The sequence below is a fragment of the Urocitellus parryii genome, chromosome 7 (genome assembly GCF_045843805.1).
Source record: "Urocitellus parryii isolate mUroPar1 chromosome 7, mUroPar1.hap1, whole genome shotgun sequence".
NCBI classification, from domain to species: domain Eukaryota; kingdom Metazoa; phylum Chordata; class Mammalia; order Rodentia; family Sciuridae; genus Urocitellus; species Urocitellus parryii.
The window spans coordinates 173,375,942-173,399,186 of record NC_135537.1 but is presented as its reverse complement, the minus strand read 5'-3'; the positions used below and the strand labels follow the sequence as shown (position 1 = coordinate 173,399,186).

Below are 23,245 nucleotides of genomic sequence, written 5' to 3'. Positions count from 1 at the left end.
AAACATTACATAGTACAAATATTGAACAAGGTTCATAAATAATAAGGTAGAAAATCTTTAAGTGCTATAGTGATGTGTATATATATATATATATATATATATATATATATCTTTTGAGAATAATGCATGTTACATTTATTATTTAACAAATTATTAAGGTTATTAAAAGAATGAAAGACTTTTCTAGTGGTTATAAAGTCAGTGAAAACTTGGGGGTAGAATTGCTGGCTGAAATGTGCCTTGAGGAATGATTGAATAGAAGCAGGAGGATCCCAGGTTCAAAGCCAGCCTCGGCAGTTTAGTGAGGCCCTAAGCAACTTAGTGAGACCCTGTATAAAAATAAAAAATATAAAGGGGCTGATGATGTGGCTCAGTGGTTAAGTGCCCCTAGGTTCAATCCCCAGTTTAAAAAAAAGAAAAGAAAGATTGGCATTTCTGAAGTAACAAGAGAGGGGATGGTGCTGGAGGGGAAGGAGTAAAGGGGCATCATGCTTAGATAAGGAGCTGGGAAGGCAGAAGTCCTCCAAGAAGGAACCAGCAGTTCCATTCCCATTTTTCTAGGTTAGGATTTTAGAAAGATGGTGATATTGAAAATTAAAATAAATAAAAAATTAAGCATGGGTGGGCGCAGGGTGGTACAAGTGGGCAGGAATATAAAGGTAATTTGATTTTAAAGTTCTTGCTGTCATATTTATCAAATTAGAAAGAATGGTGTTAATTTTTAAGGTAAACTTGAGAACTAGGATCACTTACAAGTTGAGATTGGGCAGTTTTTTTTCATAATCTCCTGATCTTCTGATTGTCAAGTGAGTTTCCAGAAAGGTAAACCTAATCAGCATTTGTGTCTCCCAGGTATACAAGTACCATCTAGTGGCAAAAGAAGGTAACCACAGGAATGAAGTCTACAGAAAACATTTGTGTATTTATTTTTCACTTCTTATTTATATTATGGTTAACTAATAACGGAGGTCTATGTTCTAACTGGAAAGGAATTAAAGTGGTCTAAAGCAACAATATTGACTGATTAGTGTATTAATAAAACATGAGATCTGATAATAAATGGGGTATGGATAAGGGGCTTATTAATTGCAAAGTATTTGAGAGTTTCAAATCAGGAACTAACATCAAATTATATTTCAGTAATGAATCTTGAAGCAGGATCTACTTGAGGTTAAGAGACAGAGAACTGAAAAAAGGCAGTGTACATGAGGACAAGGCCGAAACACTGAAGTCATGAGTATTCTTCCAGAATGTTCTCCCCTCTTTTGCCTAACTCCTGCTTAGCCTTCAGATCTTATGAGTTCCTTTGCCTGACCCTCCCCTCTTAGAGTGGCATTAGATGAGCCACTCATGTCTTCCTACAAATCATATCCTGTGATGCTAGTAACCACATTTCATTGTCACTGCCTGTCTATCTTACAGCTCTCATGACAGTCTACACTGACTTAACAGCTGAGCTGGTGCCACGTTTGCGTCATCCACTATTCCATCTCAAATGCTTAGGATGGTATCTGACATATGATACGGACTTCACTGATATTTATAGAAAGAATGGACAGATTAATGAAGACAGTAACTATAAAGGAAATGTACAAGGTACAGATATTGAAAGTATCAGCAATGCATCAGTGGAAAAAAAAGATATTTCCAGGAGTTTATTGGTAGAAAAATGTTTTTCTTCATTGTATATTGACTTCCTGAATGATTGTTGCGATGGGCAAAATTTCGACATCTGCAGTCAAGGGGAGAGAGAGAAAGAATGTTCAGGCACTAATGCCCTTTTGAATGCTTTATTCACTCAAAATCACTCAATTCAATTTCACTCTATAGGTTTTTAATCAAGAGATGACAATCCTTAATGCTGGGCTCTGCAATAGACATAATCTTTTCAAAGCAAACAATTCTGAGTTAACTCTAAGCACTGCAAACATTCTTAATCATGACAGACTTAGTACAGACATTCCCTCTGCATGCTAAGCTTAAGTGGTAGATTTAAAGTCTTAAGTCTTAGGTCTTAAGTGCAGCAGATGCACACTCACTCAGACAGCAGCGACCAGCTCAGGAACTGATAGAGGCTTCAGATTCTGGTGGGGAGCTGATGACTGGCGGAGAAGACGGTTGTAAAGAGAAGTAACCGTTCTCAACAGGGTCAAGAGGCTGCTGTAGAGTTTGAGGGTGGTGAGGATGATACAGAGGATCAGGCAGATGATGAGAAGAGTAGGAATGTCAATCCAGGTCCTCATCAGGCATGTGTGCATCAGTATAGGCTGGCTGAATGTCTGTTCATTTGTTCCATCATTTATACTAAATTTTGGGGCTTCTGCTCACTTTTTTAGCCTCTATCAGCTGTTACCAGGTTTCTTAGTGGCATCTCACATCTTAGAGTCAGGGCCTGTTGTCTGGTGATTTCTGCCCTGGTATTACCCTTCTGACTCTTATTAGGGTTAAGGCAAATGATATTTTTATATCAAGTGACTTCACTCTGACTTTTATCAGTGTTGTAGAAAGTGACTTCTTTTATCAGGCTATGACTTATGACATATTGGTTGGCTCTGTGGACTTGTGCCTGAAGAGATCGCAGGTTTATTTTAAAATGGAGTTGCTTGGGGCTGGGATTGTGGCTCAGTGGTAGAGTGCTCGCCTAGCATGTGGAAGGCCCTGGGTTCGATGCTCAACACCACATAAAATAATAAAACACATAAAATAAAGTTTAATAAAAAAATAAAATGGATTACTTAGGCTAAGGCCATGCTTACAATGATGTCTATTGATTAGTGATCTCTAATGCTTTTTAATTAGTTTTTAGAGTATTAACTTGTCTCTACCTCAGGGGTGGAAAAATAAAAATAGTATATCACTGACATGTCATTAAAGAGATTAAATAAAGACTACAGATAAAACATACTGAGCAGTGTGTAGCGCATATTCTTTCCTGAATAACTGGATTTTATATTTCACACACGTCATCTCCTTACTTATTTGAAGCATCCCAGTCAGAGAGGGCAGATATTTTATAAGGCTGTTTTTACAAATTAGAAAACTAACAATTGATGAAACTGGAGAACACGTAAAATTGGAGACACATCAGTTACTAAGTTTCAAAACCCACAATATTTAAATAATAGTTCGTTGTTCTTTCTATGGTATTGTGTTGCTTACCTAGGGAAAGAGAAGAAAATAAATGATATTTGGATGGTAAAAAAAAAAAATCATAGTGCTACAATACAGAGAATGCAATTAAATAAACAAGTATATTCGTTTTCTATTGCTGCCCTGATGAATTTCCACAGTTTTAGTGATTTAAAACAGCACTACCTTACAGTTTTGAAAGTTAGAAGTCTAACACATGGGTCTCTCCAAGGGCACCAGCAGGCTCTGTTCTGTACTGGAGGCTATGGGAGAGGGGCTGCTTCTTTTCCAACTTCTAGAGGCCTCGGTGTTTCCTTCTCATCTTGATTACCAACAGTGGTGGGTTGAGCTCTTACTCTGAAACATTCTGGCCTCCTCTTCTTTGGGGATAACCTTAAAAAAACAGGATTACTTGAAGTTCAGGTTGTGCAGTTTCTTCTCAATGTCCTGATCTGCTGATTAAGGTTAGTTTGATTAGTTTCTAAGAAAGTGAGCTGAATTAGCATCTTTTCCACTTTCCTCTTCCACTTTTAGGGACTCTTATGTTTATATTGGGTCCACCAGGAAAGTTGTGGCTAATCTCCCTATTTTTTTTTAAACTTATCGATGGACCTTTATTGTATTTACATGCAGTGCTGAGGCTCAAACCCAGTGCCTCAAACATGCTAGGCAAGAACTCTACCACTGAACTACAGCCCTCGCCCCTCATCTCCCTGTTTTAAGGTCAGCCAATAGCCACCTTGATTCCTGCTCTAATGTTAATCCCATTTCCCACCCCCCCATAAGACAACATCTCATTTTTTTTAAAAAAGTAAGTGATTCTTGTCTTTTTCAGTTTTTACAGTTTCTCAGCAGTAGTTCTTAGGTTAACTGTAAACAACTGTGGGGTTCCTAAGAGTAGAATATGGACATTTTGGTCGATCATTTTTCTGCTTATTCTAGGGACATGTAAGCTTTAAGAGAATAGTGGTAAGGAATGAGAAGAAAGAGGCAAGGTGAGGATAGGATTTTCTAATGGAAGTCAGAGGTATAATTGCCTGCTGCCAGTGATGCATTATTAATTCCGTTCATCTTGGCAGAAACCAAAACGTTTCTGATATGGATAAACTAGAGTTTATCCTATTTTGGCATTTTTAGTTTGTCTGGTTCCTAGTGACCACCAGACTAATTATGTATGCTATGATTTTAATTTTCTGTTCTAAAGTTTTCAGTGTCTATATCTTAATCATTTTTTAAAAGCAAGTAATCCATGGTCTTTTTCAGTTTTTGCAGTTTCTCAGAACTTACCAGCAATGGTTCTTAGGTTACCTGTGGACAGCTGTGCGGTGTAATTTGTGCCTGGAAACAAGAACTTATTTGAAACAGATATGTGTTCTCTTACTACCTCCTTGTCTATCTCGAGTTTCAGTTCTCTTTCTGTGTTGTTTCACCTTTACTAATTTAAAGTCCATTTCCTTTTCCAGAGTAGGAAAGAAAACAGAAATTGACTCATGTCTTTCCTTATCCTTTAACTTATGCTCTCAGTTAACTGTTAACTTTGTGTTGATAAAAACCTATGCCAAAAAAAAAAAAAAACCCAACCCAATCAATACATGGGCTAAGGAACTGAATAGACACTGCACAGAAGAAGAAATACTATCGATTAACAAGTATATGAAAAAGTGTTCAACATCTCTAATATTTAGGGAAATGTAAATCAAAACTACACTAAGATTTCATCTCACTCTAGTCAGAATGACCATTATCAAAAATAAAAGCAACAATAAATGTTGGTGAGGGTGTGGGGAAAAGGCACACTCATACATTGCTGGTGGGACTGGAAATTGGTGCAACTATTATGGAAAGCAGTATGGAGATTCCTCAGAAAACTTGGAATGGAACTAACATTTGACCCAGCCATCCTACTCCTCAGTCCATACTCAAAGGACTTAAAATCATCATGCCTCAGTGACTGATACAGCCACATCAAAATTTTAGCAGCTCAACTCACAACAGCTAAATGATGGAACCAATGTAGGTGCCCTTCAACAGATGAATAGATAAAGAAAATGTGGTGTATATACACAGTGGAATATTACTCAGCCTGAAAGAAGAATGGAATTATGGCATTTTCAGGTAAGTGGATGGAACTGGAGAATATCATGCTAAGCTTAATAAGCCAGTCCCCCAAAACCAAAGGCTCTGATATGCAGATGCTAATTTACAATGCGGGGGAAGGAGTAGGGAAGAATAGAGATACTTTGGATTAGACAGAGGGGAGTGAAGGGAGGGGACAGAGTATGGAGCAGGAAAGATAGTAGAATGAATTGGACATTTTTACCCTATGTGCATATACAATTACACGACTGGTGTAGTTCTACATCATGTACAATAGAAGAATGAGAAGTAGGTATAATTTCAAAGAATTTCAAATTGGTACCTTGGTCTAGAAAGAGGCAGCATAAATAAAATATTTTATACTTTAAAAAAAATCATGCAAGCTTACTTCTCTCTGCCTTCTTATACAGTGTCACTCTAATTAAACCCATCTCCTCATCTTTTCCTCTTGAAGTTACTAGGTAAATTTTGCTTTCACTATTTCTCTATAGCATTTCACATTTGTACTATATAATTTAAGAGTCAAACAAATATAAATTTAATATTTAATATTTAAAACTCAACCACCCAGCTGGGTGTAGTGGTGCATACCTGTAATCCCAAGTGTCCCTAGGTTCAATCCTCAGTACCAAAAACAACAACAACAACAACAACAACAAAAATCCTCAGTATCAAAATCAACAACAAAAAACTTCCTTTGTTTGTTTTTGGGATGGAGTCTTACTTTGTTGTTCAGGTTTGTCTTAAACTCATGGGCTTAAGAAATCTTCCTGTCTCAGCCTCCTGGATGCTAGGACTACTGGTGTATGTTACCATGCTCTGCATGATGCTTTTAGGTACTATTATCAGGTATCTCAGAATAATCATTGATTTCTTTTCCTTTTTTTTTTTTTTTTTTGTTTACCTGTTGTTACTTAGCAAGAATCTTGTTGGGTGGTTGAGTTTTTTTTTTTTCTTTTTGGTACTGAGGATTGAACCTAGGGACACTTAATCACTGAACCACATCCTCAGCCCCTTTTTATATTTTATTGAGGCTGGGTTTGAACTTTTGATCTTCCTCAGCCCCTGGGATTACAGGTGTGTACCACTACACCCAGCTGGGTGGTTGAATTTTAAATATTAAATGTTAAATTTAGCTTTACATTCTTCAAATATCAGTCTCCTTGACTAATTTCTCTGTTTAGAGAAACACAGAGATAATATAGTTTAAATTCTTTTTGCTGCAAAATAAACAATGGTAATAATAATATTAGTAATAGCAATGACAATCAAACTAAAGTTACCATCAGAAGTTATTCCCTTCTCCACCCCCTCAACCCTTTACCCAACATTAAACATTCCCTAAGCTATTTAATTACAATTTCAGCCACATTTGCTTTTGTGGTAGTTTGGAATTCTAGTGTTAAAGGTGCTTGATTCCCTTTTACTTTCAGCCAAGTCTGTAGTTCTGTATTTATGCTGCCTCTTTCTAGACCAAGGTACCAATTTGAAATTATTTGAAATTATACCTACTTTAAGCCCTGAATTTAGAAACCACATGACTTTTCTTGGCACCTTTCTTTACATATAGAAATGGTAAGTGTTTAAAAACAAGTAATAATAGTGTTTAATCAGACCATATTTAAAAGTGGAGCATATAATTTTCAGTATATTTTAGTCATGGGAAATAATGTACTAAGAACATGAGAAAAAAGTTATTGTAATGATTTTAGCAATTTTGCTTTTAATTTTGGCAATAATGGCCTAGCAAATCCATTTGGTATTTAGCAAGGAAAAAAGAAAGTGAGACCTATTGTTTACCAGTGGGAGTTTGGGTTGCAGTTTTATGTTTTAGGTAACAATTTTTATTCTCTTTATCCACATTAAATACTGTCAAAATTCCATTTCACTATTAATTTTGTACCGTGAGGCAACTTGTTAAATCTCAAGCTATAACTCCTCTGATCTGTGTATCCCCGTGTGATTTATTTGTTTAAAACATCTACTAATGAGATGTGGGGATTTGGGTTGCCACCATGACAACCAAGCAGGATGGCATCTATTTCCTAGATACAGAAAACCAGAAAGAAACATCTTCTCTCCAGCTGCTTATTTAATACTAAAACTCGGTAGCTATGGAAATTTAGATTGAGATTATGTGGCTAACTTGTTTACAAAATATCAGTCATCTGACAGGTACCTTTTCAAAGAGACACTACAATATATCATCACTCATGCATTATTTGGTAGAATTTTTTAATTAAAAGGTCTTTAGTATTTTTTTAATTATTCTTACAACCTGATTACTGTCTTAATGTTGAAAATCATCCTATAACAAGAATTTAACATGTTCTCTATGACTAGGTAGATTTTTGTAGAGTGAGTAGTAAAATTTTGGGGGGTTGGATAATAGCAGTAATATTTGCATAATCTTTCTTGTACAGATTTTTTTCTCATTAGTAGTATCATCAGCATTTACTATATGTTATAATGCATAAGACCTGGAAATTAAATTTGCATATGGAAAAGTTCAGGCTATTTACAATTTAATTGAAGAGATGTAGCACATAAATAAAGTGATGTAAACAGGATGGTAGCATGTGAGCTGTTCAGAGGAGAGTGAGATCATTTGATCAGGGATGATCATTTTAGAAGAAGAATTGGGTTTTGTTCATTTCATCTTGAAGCAAGTTGAAGTGTAAGAAGACAGAATGAATGACAGAGAACTCCTAAGCTCAAGAAATAGTCCTGCCTCAGCCTCCTGAGTGTTGGGACTGGAGGTGTGTGCCACCATGCCCAGATTTATGCAGTTAGTGACTATCATTCGATCTCTCAGAATAATTATTGATTTACTTTTTTAAAAACTTTTTTTTTGTTCACCTGAAAAGTTGGAGTTATTATTAAAGAAGACTACCAGACACTTTCTAAACACTTGTTGGGTTGTTGAATTTTAAATATCAAATTTGGCTTTATATTCTTCAAATATCAGTCTCCTTGACTATTTTTTCTGTTTGGAGAAAACACAAAGGACCAAATACTTGAAATTCTTTTTGCTGCAACATAAGCAGTAGTAGCAATAATAATATTAGTAACAGCAATGAAAATCAGACTAAAGTTGTGATCACAAGTCATTCCTGAGTATCTGACAGAATAAGAAACTCAGGAAACACATGCCTGGAATAGTGGTAGAAATGATGGGTAGATTTCAGAATTCAGGCCAAGTTAAGCCTAGTAGTGAAAAGTACCATTGGAGAATTGGGAGAGTTCAGTAACATTTTTTCACTTCTTCTTTTTTTTTTTTTTTAATTTTGTTGTTGTTGTTGATGGATACAATACCTTTATTTTATTTTATTTTTATTTTTTATCCGATCCGAGAATCGAATCCAGTGCTCCACACATGCAAGGCAAGAACACTACCATTGAGCCACAATCCCAGCCCAATTTATTTTATCTTTGGCTTATATTTATTTACTTGCCCAAATATCTTACTCCATTGCCAATGCATTCTTTTGAATGTGTAACAAAAATGTCTTAGATGTTTAGCCGATCCCCACCCCATAAAATTGTGAATGCTATGATCTGTTCGTGTGGAAAAATTCAGGTTTTCTTAATGTACTTGTTAACCTGATAACTGCATTGAAAAAAAAAAAAAGTAGATAAAATGATCAGCATGCTTGAGCCACAAAAAATATCTTACTGACTACAAGAATACTTAAAGTGAGACTATCATATCATGCTTCTCTTTCTCAGAGATATAGCTGAACAGCATTTTGTTGGTGGGTGACACAAAGAATGGGGGCTATCTTTTATGCACAACTCATTGTTTTGAATACCGACTCTAAAAAAATAAAAAATTGCCATTTCACAATAAAAAAATGTCTTAGATGTTTCAGAGAGACAAAATAGATCACATTTTGACAAAGTATATCATCATGTGTCTTGTTGAGCCTCTCTGAATTTTCTTTTAGTACATATTGGGCAAGATAAATAAAATAATCTTGACTCCTCGATTTTTTTTTTTTCTTAAACTTAGAAAGCAGAATGAATGTTGAAGAGACACGGTTTAGACTTAAGAAGTAGAAAAAAACAAGATAACACGTACAATGTGTACATAGCATTTGAAGTCTTTAAAAATAATTACAAGGAATTATGGACAAGAAATGCTGGTGTTCTAAACTTTCCTTTCCCTCTGGAAAAAAACAAACAAACAAAAAAAACTTTTGACCACCATTTAGGCCACTTTAGGTAATGAAACTCCAATCACCAAACTGCATTTTTTTTTTTTTTAAGCAAAAATAAACGTGGTATGCAGTCTTCGACAGATGCCACATTCGGGCCCTTTGGGAAAACCAAAATCCGCAGCATTCCCAGACATAGATGAGGGCACTTCAGTACTAAAAGCAAGCTTAGTGTTTGGATGTGCTACGTAGCTCCTGGTGCGGAGGCAGGAATTATGGAAATGAGGACGTGGGCGGGAGGCAGTAGGGACTTCATAGGGACTCAAAAGCACAGTCCCGGGAGAAAAGGTCACAGATAAGAAAGGATCGCTAAACTAGAAGTGGCCAGGGAGGAGGATGTGAGGGCGGGGGTTCAAGGTTACCCGCTAGGAGGCCGCAGGGCTGCTACTCAAACCCCAGCCCGGACTGGGAGCGCGTAGTTTTCGCCAAGATCGGGCAGCTAGAGGTCCGCAAAGGCGCCGAGAGCCTGAGGGCTAATCAGGTGGCAGGGCTCGCGGGGATCCGGCACCTGCGGACAGGCGCGTGCACTGTCGGCGGCGGCGCGCCCCGCTTGTCCCGCCCCTCGGGGCTCCGCCCCCAGGTGCCCTGCGTGCGCCGGGAGCGCGCGCGTGGCCCCGCCTCGTCCTCTCCGAAGCCCGCCCTCAGGTGCGCTCTGCAGAAGGCGGGGCGTGGCTTGGACACCACTAGGGACCCACGCGGGCGCGCGGGACCGAGCGGCGGGGGCGCGCTCTCGCAGTCGCGACCGCGCCCTCACACACACATTTCCGAGCTCCGTCACTCGCTCGGTCTCCACAGACTGAGCGTGTCGGGGCCTGTCGGCTCTGCGGCTGCGGCTGCGGCCCTGAGGTGAGGAGCGGGCCGCGGGCCCCGGCGCGGTAGGCCTGTCAGTGAGAGAGGCCGGAGGTGGAGCGGGGGGCGCGGAGGCGGAGGGTCAGTGGCGTGAGGGCTGGACTCGGGGTCTGAGGAGTGGGTGCAGCGGCCCGGGGCGGGCAGCAGCGGTGAGCGAAGGGACGCCGCAGACCCCCTCACGTCCGAGCGAGCGCTGCTTGCCTGCGTAGTGGGTGCCGCGGAGCCCCCGGGATGGGGGCGTGTGGACTCCCGGGCACTCCCGGGGACACTGGGGACCGGGTCGGGTCCCGGGATCACCGCGACGCCGCAGTGGGCGGGTTATGGGCCATCTCCATCATCAGGTCCGTCTTTAGGGAGAAGGAAAAATGTAGAAGTCAGTGTCCCTCGCAGGAGCTGGATGGCCAGCACTCGCTTTCCCCGGGGGGCGGGAGTCAAGTGTGTTGAAGGGAATTGGGGTGAGAAAATGCTGAGTTCTCTCTCCTGCGTCGGGTGAGGTGGGCACCCTGACCCCCGAGACAGGAAGAGCAGCGCCTGGCGCAGACACGTCTCGGCGGCCGCAGAGCCCGGCGGGCTGCGGGCGTCGGGCTGGCGAGACGCTGGGCGGCGCGGGCACGGCTCCCCCCGGGCTCGAGGCTTGAACTCGCGTTTTGAAAAACCAGTCTGCAAAAATCAAACATATCTGCGTGAACTTGTAGTTGAGGAATTTCTAAGGGGAGAAGAGTATTTGTCGGACGCCAGCTCCCAGCCAGGCTCAGGTGCACCTCCTTGGGTCTTGTGTGAGGTTGGAGGTGTATAGACCCGATTTGCAGACTTGGGAGTTCCCAGCTAGTAAAAAAGGTAGAGCCTCAGTCAGCTCCGATCAGTTTAGGGATGTCTGACTCTTAATTCTGGTGCTTTATTTACTGTATTTTATGTCTGTCCAGAGATCGATATTATATATTGTTAGGGAAGATTCCATAGGAGAGAACATTATTAGTGCAGCTAGGACTTTGGGTGTATTTGCGTTAAAATCAGACTTAAAGAGACATTGATCCTTGAATGTTTGCTGTGTAGGTGCGTGTGCTGTTGAAGGAGTAAAACTTCAAAGGGGGTTTAATACAGGGAAATTTTGCATTCAAGATAAGACCAAACTTATTAATTAATAAGTTACAAACTTGTGAGTGTCGTTTATATTCCATGTACTATTCTTTGTGTCAAGAATACCAAGATAAATGCAATTTATAATCTCCATCCTTGAGTTTGAGAGAGTGATTATATAAGAGTTTCATAATATTCTACTAAATCATAATCATTATGAGTGGGTGAGTTAATTGGATTAAAAATAGTTTTAAGCACGAGCTTTTAGGAATTTATTATATATAAGAAAAGTTATGAGATGACTTGTCATATGAATGCTATTGAAAGATAATTCCTTCAACAAGGAACACTTATAAAATTCACGATAAATTTTATCAACAATTAGTTTTCGTTTTATTTTCACACTACCTTCATAAATTTTCAAACATTAGAGAAGAAAGCATTTATAATGTATCTCCTGTTAAGTTCAAGGACTTATTTTGTAAACTGAGAAGCCAGTAATGTAGCAGGCCTATTAAGTTAAAGGGCTTATTTTATAAATTGAGAAGCCAGTAATGCAACTGGGTAGGAATTTCTCCAAAGTCATGTGCCAGATAGCTTCTTAACCTCTCCTTCCAATAAATAAATCTTAATTCAAAAGTAGCTAATACCAGATTGCATTTAAGCTTTTGTGGTTCAGAGTTCTAATGAAAACAGTCTTCAATTTAGGCTGAGATGGCACATTGTTAAAATATACAATATTCCTTCAGGCACAGATGTAGGTTAAGTGGATAGAAAGAGTAGTGAGAGATTTGGGAAATTTCTTTTGATTGCTTCTGTTTTCTCAATGTAGTAGAAATCAAAGTTATAATCTGGGAATGATGCAACCAATAGAAGTTTAGGCGGTTTGAAGATTGGGCTTGTGAATGGATGAGTGAAATATGATTTCCAGGAAATTAAAACAATTACCCTTAAGTGTAAAAGTGCAACAAAGGAAATAGAGGGTGCTGGCTGTGGGTGCACAGAATAAGGGCGTCTCATTTTGCATACCCAATTACAATCCATTTCCAGTGTCTGTCTTCACAGTGTCATCAAGGGCGTATACCACTTCCATTTGCCCCATTTCATTTTGCCTTATGCCTCTGCCATATTGCAGGTATCTCTCTTCTTTACATAAGTCAATCCCTTTGGGAAATCTAGCTTTTCCACAGCTTTTTCTCTGCCTGGAAATTCTGCTTCAGTTTTTTTTTTTCTAAATATTATCTATCCTGCAAAGATAGAATAAAACTTTCTGAAAATCTATCAAGGATGCTAAGAAGGTGATTGACCACATCTCTTACCAGGATGAATCTGAACATCAGGATGACTCAGTTTCTTTATTTTATAGGTTGTAATCCTAATTCATTCCTCACAGTTTTTAAATTGGGTCTGTACATGTAAAAATGAATTAAAATTTAAAGGCTATCTTACCCGCTATGTAACAATGGGATTGTTTATTCTACAAATTTTTAGTGCCTTCTCAGTGCTGTGTTGTGATTTGTTTTATTAACTAGAAATATTTTACAGAGATATGGTAACATTAGACAAGTGACTGATTTTTTTTAAGAGGGAATATTTTTAAGAAAAAAACATTGCTTTGAATGGACCAGAACTAATGATGGGACTGTTTTATAGATTTTTAAAAATCAAGACTATGTATTTTGAACTTTCTTTTGTTATTTCATTTTCCATTCTTTAATTTTTCCTTAATTGCATTGCTCTTTTTTTTTCCATGAATATGATACTCTGTATTATTCCTTTGTAGATATTAGTTATTCTGTTTTTAGGTATAGTAGTGATCAATATGTATAATTACTTGCCATCTTCCAGGTACCATTTTGGGTTTTATATGTGTTAGTTCTTTTAGTCATTTTAACAACCCCGAGAAGTGGGCATTGTTATTACTCTATTTTACAGATGACAAAACTGAGGCACAAAAAAGTTAAATAACTTGTCCAGGGTCTCACAGCTAGAAGTGGCAAAGGCAGGATTCATATTTAGTCATTTTGGCTCTAGAAGTTATTCTCTTTTTCTTTTTCTTTTCTCTCTCTCTCTCTCTCTCTCTCTCTCTCTCTCTCTCTTTTCTTTCTTTTTCTTTTCAGTACTGGAATGGAATCCAGGGTGCTCTATCTCTCAGCTACACCCTCAGCCCATTTTTCAGATTTTCTCATTTTGAGAAAGGGTCTCACTAAATTGCTGAGGCTGGCCTCATATTTGCAATCTTCGTGCCTTAGCCTCCTGAATCACCACTTGGCCTGGCCAGAAGTCACATTCTTAACCTCTATACTGTACCACTTCAAACATTACCATTAGTTTCTGCGTTTATTGATTTTGGTGCCTTTTATATTGGTTAAAATGCTTTTGATTGCAAGAAGTATAATTTGATTGTAGAGGTTTAGTGAAAATGCAAATATACTGGGGAGAAAATGGGACATTTCATATATCTCAAGGAATAAAAATCAAGTTTTGAGCATAGTATTGCCCATCAGGAGAAAGTTTTAATGATGCAATGTATGTTTACCTCAGTGTTCTCTTTATTTTCCATACTGCTGGGGAAACTCTGACCATTGTAGATCAATAGTAGTGGTAGAAGTAGAGGAGGTAGTAGTGAGTGGGTCCGGTGTGTGGGGAGTCAAATTTAGTTCTGATTTAAAAGGCTCTTGTGAACCTACTTCAGATTCATGAGCTTCAGACAAGGCCATTGGCAACTCAACCTCAAGTCAGAGAACAGTTCTCAAGGAAGTAAAAATATTATGACTCCATCAGCTATTCTATGAGGGATCTATTACCTAAACATGAAAATTTAAGCATTTAGCATTCAATTTGAATTAATAATTCAGTAGTATCTACTAAATCAATATGTTTTGGCACTCAACTCTAGAATGTTCATGCTGCGTTGGTTAGTGTTTCTGTGTTTGTATTGTAGCAAATCATGTTTGTGGTTTTTCTTCCTTCTTTTCTTTCTCTCTTTTTTTTGGCCTAGAGATGGTTATCAGTCCACTCTTAACTGCCTTTGTTTTGTTGTTTTTAATTTCCTCATTTAGTATTTTATAATATGTTGAATTCCTTAATCACATTTTTATTACAAGGTACATATTGAAAAAAATAGAAAAACGCATAAATAAAGCAAAAGTTTTCTATAATTCCATTGTTAACGTAAAAATATCTTTCTAGTCTTCTGGGCATATAAATAAGCCAACTTTAATTGCATATATTTACTTTTTTAGAGAAGAAAAACTCGCTCTAAAAAGTTGCTTGCTTTTTTGTCTAGGTAGAGACAGCTAACAAGATTGGAACAGATTGTCCTTGTTTTGGAGAGGAATCATATCATCGGCATCCATTAGGTAGGTTAATATAAAACAAGGCAGTACTAATTGCTGTGGAAGAAGGTTTTACAGGACTTTTTTATATTTCCCCCAAGGTGCCCTTTCAACACCTCTTGGTATGTAGATGCTGGGTTACTAGAGTGGGCAAATTAGAATAGGGACCATGGAGATTGTAGTTAAGACTCTGGCCACTTCTCTTTTGAGTCAACCTATGATGAAACCACTTTGAAGAATTGAGATATCTCCAAAAGAGTTCCATGGGCAGAAAGAGTTCCAAAGGCCTTCAGACAGGGTAAACATACACTAGAAGAGGGATAGGACTTTGGATAGGATAGTGATTTAGATTATAAAGTTTTTTTAAAAAAAATATTTATTTTTTAGTTGTAGTTGGACACAATACCTTTATTTTATATATTTTTATGTGGTGCTGAGGATGAAACCCAGGGCCTTACACATACTAGATGAGCTCTCTACTGCTGAGCCACAACCCCAGCCCCTAAAGTTTTGTTTTTTAAAAATAATTTTTTGAGGTGAAATTTATTTATACCGCACCAAAGTAAAACCCCTCACCAATTAGGCAGTTTTTTCCCATTCTCTTCTTCGCTAGTTTCTGGCAACCACCATGGATTTTTCTATTCTATGGATTTTTCTATTCTAGAAATTTCACATAAATGGAAATTGTATAATATTTGATATTTTTGTCTGACCTTTTGACTTAACATAATATTTTGGAGGTTCATCTACATGATTGCATATATCAGTACTTCATTCCTTGGTGACTGAATAATATTTAATTATGTATATTTGTCACAAATTTTTAATTTTTGGTACTGGGTATTGAACCCAGGGGCTCTAACACTGAACCACATCCCTAGTCCTTTCTATTTTTCATTTTGAGGTAGGTCTCTCTAAGTTGCTTAAGGTCTTGCTAAGTTGCTGAGGTTAGCCTCCAAATTGTCATTCTCCTGCCTCAGCCTCCCAAGCTACTGTGATTATATACATGTGCTACCATGCCCAGCTTACATGTCACAATTTATCCATTTATCTGTTGATAGGTATTTGGACCATTTCTACCTTTTTGCTACTATGTGTGATGCTGCTATGAACATGTGTGAACATATACTCCTTTGAATTCCTATTTTGAGTTCTTTGGAATATATATCCCTAGGACTGAACTTGAGGCTCATACAACTTTTCAAGGAACTGCCAAGCTGTATGAGTATATGAGTATTTCAGTTTTCTGTAATTTCTTATAGGAAATCTACTCTCATTCAGATCATTATTCTCTTATAGGTTGGCTACATCATTCTCTGACTGCTCTCAAGAATTTTCATTGTCTTTAATTTTGAGCAGTTTGATTGTAATGTGTATATGCATGGATTTTCTTCAGTTGACCTTTTTGGGATTCACCAAGCACCTTGAAACCTGTAGTTTGATATCTCTTGCCAAATTTGGGACATTTTCAGATTAATTCTTTATTTCTGTTTTTAGCATTACCATTTTCTTCTCTTGTAACTATGCTTATATGAAATTTAGTAGTTCTTTATTCAAAGGACTATGTTAATTTTTTAAAAATCTTATTTTCTGGGGCTGGGGTTGTAGCTCAGTGGTAGAGTGCTTGTCTAGCATGCACAAGGCACTGGGTTTGATCCTCATCACCACATAAATGTAAAATAAAGATATTGTGTCCACCTAAAAGCTAAAAAATAAATATTAAAAAAAATCTTATTTTCTCTTTGATGTTCAGATTGGGTCTTCCCTTCTCTCAGACCCCTCCCCTCCTTTGCTTTTCCTGTCTCCCTATACCCTTCCTTCCTTCCTTCTCTCTCTCTGGAACTGGGAATTGAACTTGCTTGCTAGGTAAGTGGTATACCACTCTATATCTCCAGCTCTTCTTTTTATTTAATTTAATTTTATTTTGAGACAGGGTTACCCAGGCTGGCCTTCAGCTTGTCCTTCCTCACCCTCCTGGGTAGCTTCGATGTGTGTCATGGCATCCAACTTCAAAGTGGGAGTTTTTTATTGATCAGTTTTTAAGTTCACTAATTTTTTTAACCTCCATTCTGTTTTTGAACCCACTTCATGAGTATTATTTATTTTTTACTGTGTTTTTCTGTTCTAAAATTTCCATTTGGTTTTGCTTTTGGTTTGCTTCCATTTCTTTCTTGAGATTTTCTATTCAATTTTTTTCAAGAGTGTTTACCATTTCTTACCAAAGCACTTGTTAGTTACCTAAAGTTTTTACTAGATAATTTCCAAATCTGCATCATTTTGACATTGGCATCTGTTATTTTTCTTATAGTTGTTCTTATATACATACATCATTTGCCAAGAAATTTTGATTTGTTTGAACTGTGGGCTTTGTTTAATCCTGTTGCAGTTGGCAGGGTGTGTTCTTATGTTGTCCATCAGAAAAATCAGAAAAAGGCGCACTGGGACAGGAGCAAGGCTCTTTATTCATTTTTTTTCTGTTTTTATTAGTGTATTATAGTTTTATTAGTGAATTATACATAAAAGTGGGGTTCAATCTGAATTTATACTGTGCTCTATTTCAGTCTTGTACGTCCTCATTGCCTCCTCTTCTCCTTTCCCCTGGTCCGTTTCCTTTGCTCTATTGGTTGTCTGTTTATTCATTTTTTAAATTGGTGCATTTTAGTTATATATAAAATTCCCATACATTGTGATACATTTATATAATATAATTTGGTCAACATGATTCCCCATTTCTTCCCCTTTTCCTCCCTTCCTATCTTTCTACATCTTGACCTCCCTTCTAGTTTTGGGTCTCCCCCTCTTTTTCCTAACTTTCATATATGAGAGAAAACTTTGACCCTTGACTTTTTGATCCTGGCTTTCTTCAGTTCCATCTGTTTATAAGAAAATGACAATTTCATTCTTCTTTATGACTGAGTATAATTCACTGTGTGTGTATATATATGTGTGTGTGTGTGTGTGTGTGTGTGTGTGTGTGTGTGTGTGTGATAATTTCTTTATCCATTTGTCTAATGACAGTTACCTAGGCTGGTTCCATAACTTGGCTTTTGTGGATTGTACTGCTGGTTGGTATGCTGATTTTAGTTCTTTAGGATAAATACCAAGGAGTGGGCTAGCTGGGTCATATGGTAGTTCTATTTCTAGCCTTTTGAGGAATCTTTATACTGCTTTCCAAAGTGATTGTACCAATTTTTAGTCCAACCAACAATATATGACCCTTTTACCCACATTTTCACCTGTAATTACCATTATTTTTATTCTTGATGATTACCATTCTATGGTAAGATGAAATCTCAGTGTAGATTTGATTTGCATCTCCCTGATTGCTAGAGATGTTGAACATTTTTTCATGTATTTTTTGGCTATTTGTATTTCTTCTTTTGAGATTCTATTCTTATGCTCAGCACAAAGGAGATGACACGGGATAAATCCCAGGCTAATTTAGTGGACAAATGAATACAGCTTTTATGGCATCTATGTAGTAGACAGGGTCCTGGTCTCTGTGTCATCACATATAGAGGTGATTGCACTTGTGGTCTTCTTCATCATGCTTCCTCATGTGACACATATCTACCATCTTAAGTCTCTACCTTGGGTGTGATTTTTTTGTTTGTTTGTTTATTTATGTGATGCTGAGAATTGAACCCAGGTGCCTCACATGCACTAAGTAAGTGCTTACCACTGAGCCACAACCCCAGTCTGGGGTGTACTTTTTACTATGCTAATAAAGCAAAAGTAACTGGGGTTACTTTATTTTATGCTTGCATTTGCCCCTTACCACCTGGAGGTGCACCTGGGAAAGTCCCTAATATTATTTTCAGAACAGGGCAGACAGACCCATTGTCTTGTCCCAGTGCTTTTGATTTTAGTGACCTTGTCAGCTCTGGCTTCTTGGTATTTCTGCTGACCACATAGTCTCAGAAGACTGAGCTGACCTCCTGACTTCCCAACCCCAGACTCCCGGTTTTATTTTAATTCAATGGCCTTGAAGATGGCTTACATTTTTAATTCCTAGTTTTCTGTTAACCCTGTAAGACTGAGACTAGGTTGGCCCTGAGAGATTTGATTTCCTTAATTTTAAGGAGTCCCCCTTTTTTTTTCCTTCATCTCCCAAGGGGTGGAGATGCTTGACCATCTCACTGTGGGGAATGTTGATATTTTATTTTAGTAGCTGTCAACCCAGTTAGGATCAGGTAGTAAGTCTCCACTCATAGTCTTTGAACTGTGATGGTTATTTCAGTTTAGTTTATAAAATGTTTGCAGTGTGGTTTGGATCTGTCCTGTGTGTGCCTCCCAGTGACTGGTCTTTGTCAGTTCAGTTCCTCTAGTCTTTGTTAACGCACATAGGATGAGAACCATGTATGCCCAGCTTGGGAGTTAATGTAGGAGGTAAAAAACAACTTTTTTGGGTGCTTTCTTCAGCTTTTCTTTTATTTGACCTCTCTGCTACTGTTTTTCCCATAGCTTCTCTTTGCATTTTCCACACAGAAAGTCTCATTGTGCCATACACTTCTGCAACTATAATTACTACATCCAGGGCTTAGTGACAAAAGGTAGAGAAGAAAAGAATGGGAATTGCCCCAGCTCTCTAGGAGCCATAGCTGCACATGGAGATGAAGGTTCCACTGCCTCAGGGTTTTGGCTCATTAGCTTTCATTAGTGCATTCTGGCACTGCTACCATGGTATTACTTGGGATTGGGACATAGGCAAAGGCAGAAAAGAACAAAAAAAACCTTGGTATTTCTGCTTTTTCTTTTATCATTAAGACTAAATTTTCCCATTTCTCCTTCTGGAACTTGCTCTGTGGCATGGTGCTCACTTCAGTGTTCATTTTGGAGGATTACAAGGAGAAAAAGTGGTAAGCTCCCTGCTGGTTTGTTTGGTGGTATTTCAATTTCTGGTCATTCCCGGTGATACTTACTGTTTACTTTTGACCATCCTCAAATTGCTGCTTCATGTATTCTTTCCAGGTGGGAGGGACAGCTTAAAATATGCTTAACTTCATTTTACTTGGGACTGAAATCACCTGTTTTTGCCATTAAAAATGACTTGTGTGCTGAGGATACAGCTCAGTTGGTAGAGTGCTTGCCTTACATGCACAAGGCCCTGGGTTCAATCCCCAGCAATATAAAAATAAATAAATAAAAATAAAAAAAGACTTATGCTTTACTGTGTGGTTCCAAGATTTGCTTGCTTATTTGTTTTCTCTGTTAATAGGCTTGACCAGAAAACATGGCCACTGCAATTAGGGAGGTGGGAGTTTGGAGACAGACCAGAACACTTCTATTGAAGAATTATCTAATTAAATGCAGGACTAAAAAAAGTAGTGTTCAGGTAAGTTAAAATACTCTTTCTTATGCCTTGTTGTAGTTTATTTTGTTTTGATATTTGCCATTTTTAAGAGATAATTTTGCTGGATACATTTTTATTATAATTTCTTTTTGCTGTCTGCATTTGCTTGCAAAGTAAAAGCCATAAAAGAAAAACTGAATTACCTAGTGCTCCTAAATATGAAACATTATTATTAAATTTAATTTCTAACATCAGTTCTTAATTTTGAACTTAAGTGCATTTCTCAACATTCACAACCTACTTTTTCACAGATAACTTTGCAGAACATTATTCCACAACATTATTCTCCACACCCTTCCATTTTATACACTCTAGATTGAATTGCCCTAAAATACTAAAATTATGTCACAGCTTTGTACTGCAGCATGCATTACTTTTGCTAAAAGAAAGAAAGAACTCTAGCTAACCATTTAGTAATAATTTGAAAGGGTGGAAATGTCTTCTTCTGAAACTAGAAGAACAATTAAACAGAAAGGTGAAATAATAGTTCATGCCTGTTAAAGCTGACCATAAAATTTGAGTATAATTTTAGTAGTATAAATTTAGGCTTTATTAAAGTATGATTTATAATTCAGAATCAAAGACATTTTTGTGGTGATTCTTATAGGGATATTTGGTAAGTACTTAAAATTATGAGTAAATAATTTATTATATTTTATATCAGTGACCTAAGATAGTTAAATATTGCATTTATATCACTTTAATTTATTATGTGACTTGAATTTTAAAACGTTTCAGCAAAACTGAATGTAAAAGAAAAATCACCTACTATGTCTACTGGATTTGTTGAGATGCTCAATACAGTAATTCTTTTGGTGTAGAACTGCTTTTACTTTTTGTACAGAAGAAGGGATTACCAAATTCTTCATGTTTTTTCTTGTTTATATTATGTGCATACAAATCTTGAAGTTTTTTGCTGCCAGTGTTATATTTTATAATGCTTTGTTTCTTTTATTATAGGAAATACTTTTTCCATTATTTTTTTTATTTTGGTTAATATTAATAAGCATGATGCATCCAAATAAGAAATATGAAGAAGTGCCTGATATAGAACTTAATCCTATGGATAAATCTATCCTTTCTAATCTAATTCTTGGATATACTCCAGTGACTAATATTACAAGCAACATCATGCAGAGAGTGTCTACTGACCACCTTCCTGATGGTATTGTGATCTTATATATGTATTCTATGACATAAAGTGGATTCAATATTTATTGGCTTGCTTTACTAGCATTTTTTAAACTCTTAGAGATGTATTCTCCCAACAAGTATATTGTTACAAAAATAATTCTACTGCCTTATGTTTCTTGTGAAACATTATTGTTAATATGTATTTTATGTATTTTCATATTTTAAGTTGAATTCTTAGACATTTGTAAAATAATTTAAGAATATTTGTATAACAAAAAAGATTAGAAGTAATATTTTACTTTGATTCTGACTCATAATTGAGAAGCTAGAAATGCATAAAGCAGCAATATTTTCAGATTGCCATGCCTGTTTATGGAGGTATATAGTATAAACTGAATAAGCACTTCATTTTGAAAACTATGACTGTGGCTAAGTACTTAGATCTGTTTTATATCTCACAAAGAAGTGGACTAGGAAATAGTGTAAGCAATGACATTGTAGTGAGTTTTTTGTTGTTTTGTTTGGGGGTGTTTTTTTTTCTGGGATTGAAACCTGGGGCACTTAACACCAAGTCATATCCCCACCCTTTTTATTTTTTATTTTGAGACAGAGTCTCACTAAATTGCTTAGGGCATTGCCAAGTTGCTGAGGCTGGATTCTAAACATGAGATCCTCTTGCCTCAGGTTCCTAAGTCATTGTGATTAAAGGCATGGGCCACTGTGCTAGGTTCTAGTGAGTTTTTAAGTAGCTTTGAGGGAACCTAGAGCAAGAACTGGAGAAGGTGAGGGAAATGTTTATACTAAATATTTTACACTGTAATGATTAAACAATTAAATGCTGAACTATAGAAAATAACAGTCTAGCATTTTTTTAGTTTCATATAAGATAGTTGTAATCAACTATCTTATGTCTACTCAGTATGTCACTGAGTAGATGACATGAGTTAGTAAGGAGCTAAATAACTCCATTTTTTGCAGATTATTGCTATTGAATATTTTTATCAAACATATCTTGTTGGTATATTATGTATTCACTGGGATACCATTATTCACAAATATATGTATATATACACACACACGCACACACACACATACTTTTAAAGTTCTATCTTTTAATAATAGAACTATCTGAAAATGAGTTATATACACATATGTGGTAACACAACTCATAGGATGTTGAACTAACTTCCTCTTTATTCAAGTCAATTCTGGAGTTTCATATCTAGTTTACAAGTCTAGAAAATCATGTTAATTAACATTTAAGTAATACTTAATAATTTACACAGCACCTTCATGTTTGTTACTTCACTTGGTCTTCACAGCAACCCTGTGTGATTAACTGGGTGTGGTGGATGAGAACAGTAAAGTTTGGAGAGTTATTTAAACACTTTCATGTGTTCACACAGCTAATGAATGATGAATTTATGTACTGATTCTGTGTTCTTTCCATTTTACTACATATTTTGGAGCTTCTGAATTGAAGTCACTTGTAAACAAAACTGCAAGAAGATATTTAAAATTTATTTCTTCTAAGAAAGGAATAAGAAATATTGGGTTTAAGTGGCAATTTTTATTCAAAGAACAGTTGTATCATAGTTACTAAAATACATACGTAACTTCTGAGAAGGATTAGAGGACTGTCTTCATGAGAAGAATTATTTAAATTAAAAATATCCTTTCATTTATCAAGGAATTATGTGTTGGTTTTACTTTCAGGTAGATAAATGACCTGCATTTTTACAATTTTACTGCTTTTGGAAGTTTTAAATTTCAAAATCTGAGTAAGTCTCCTCCTGGTCAGTGGACTTTAAAAAGTGGAAATGACAACAAAACTCTTCAGTATTACAGTTTAGTACAATTCCTAGAGAAATAATCTCTTGATAAAATTTTGTACATATTGTTTTTTACTATGCTTTATTGTACTTATAACTTACACAGTATACTGATAGTTTATGTAATAATAGGACAACTTAATGCCAATAAAATTCAATTATTCTTTTACTCTTTGATATTATTAGTATTATCTTCATTTTCTAAGAGGTTAGAAAATA

At 36.8% G+C, this 23,245-nt stretch overlaps 1 protein-coding gene across 3 annotated transcripts in view; it reads left to right on the top strand.

The window, feature by feature from the left end:
- Positions 1–10,077: 10,077 nt before the first annotated feature.
- The window catches only part of Abca5 (ATP binding cassette subfamily A member 5), a 75,254-nt gene continuing 62,086 nt past the window's right edge, over positions 10,078–23,245 (top strand). For 2 of the 3 annotated variants that reach the window (XM_026401346.2, XM_026401344.2), the window contains exons 1-5: positions 10,078–10,289; positions 14,659–14,731; positions 19,533–19,566; positions 19,926–20,042; positions 21,021–21,225. In XM_026401346.2, coding sequence (XP_026257131.2) covers positions 19,941–20,042; positions 21,021–21,225 — 307 coding nt within the window. In that variant the 5' untranslated portion in view covers positions 10,078–10,289; positions 14,659–14,731; positions 19,533–19,566; positions 19,926–19,940. The remainder of the gene's footprint in view (positions 10,290–14,658; positions 14,732–19,532; positions 19,567–19,925; positions 20,043–21,020; positions 21,226–23,245) is intronic. The other variant, XM_026401345.2, reaches the window with a different exon arrangement.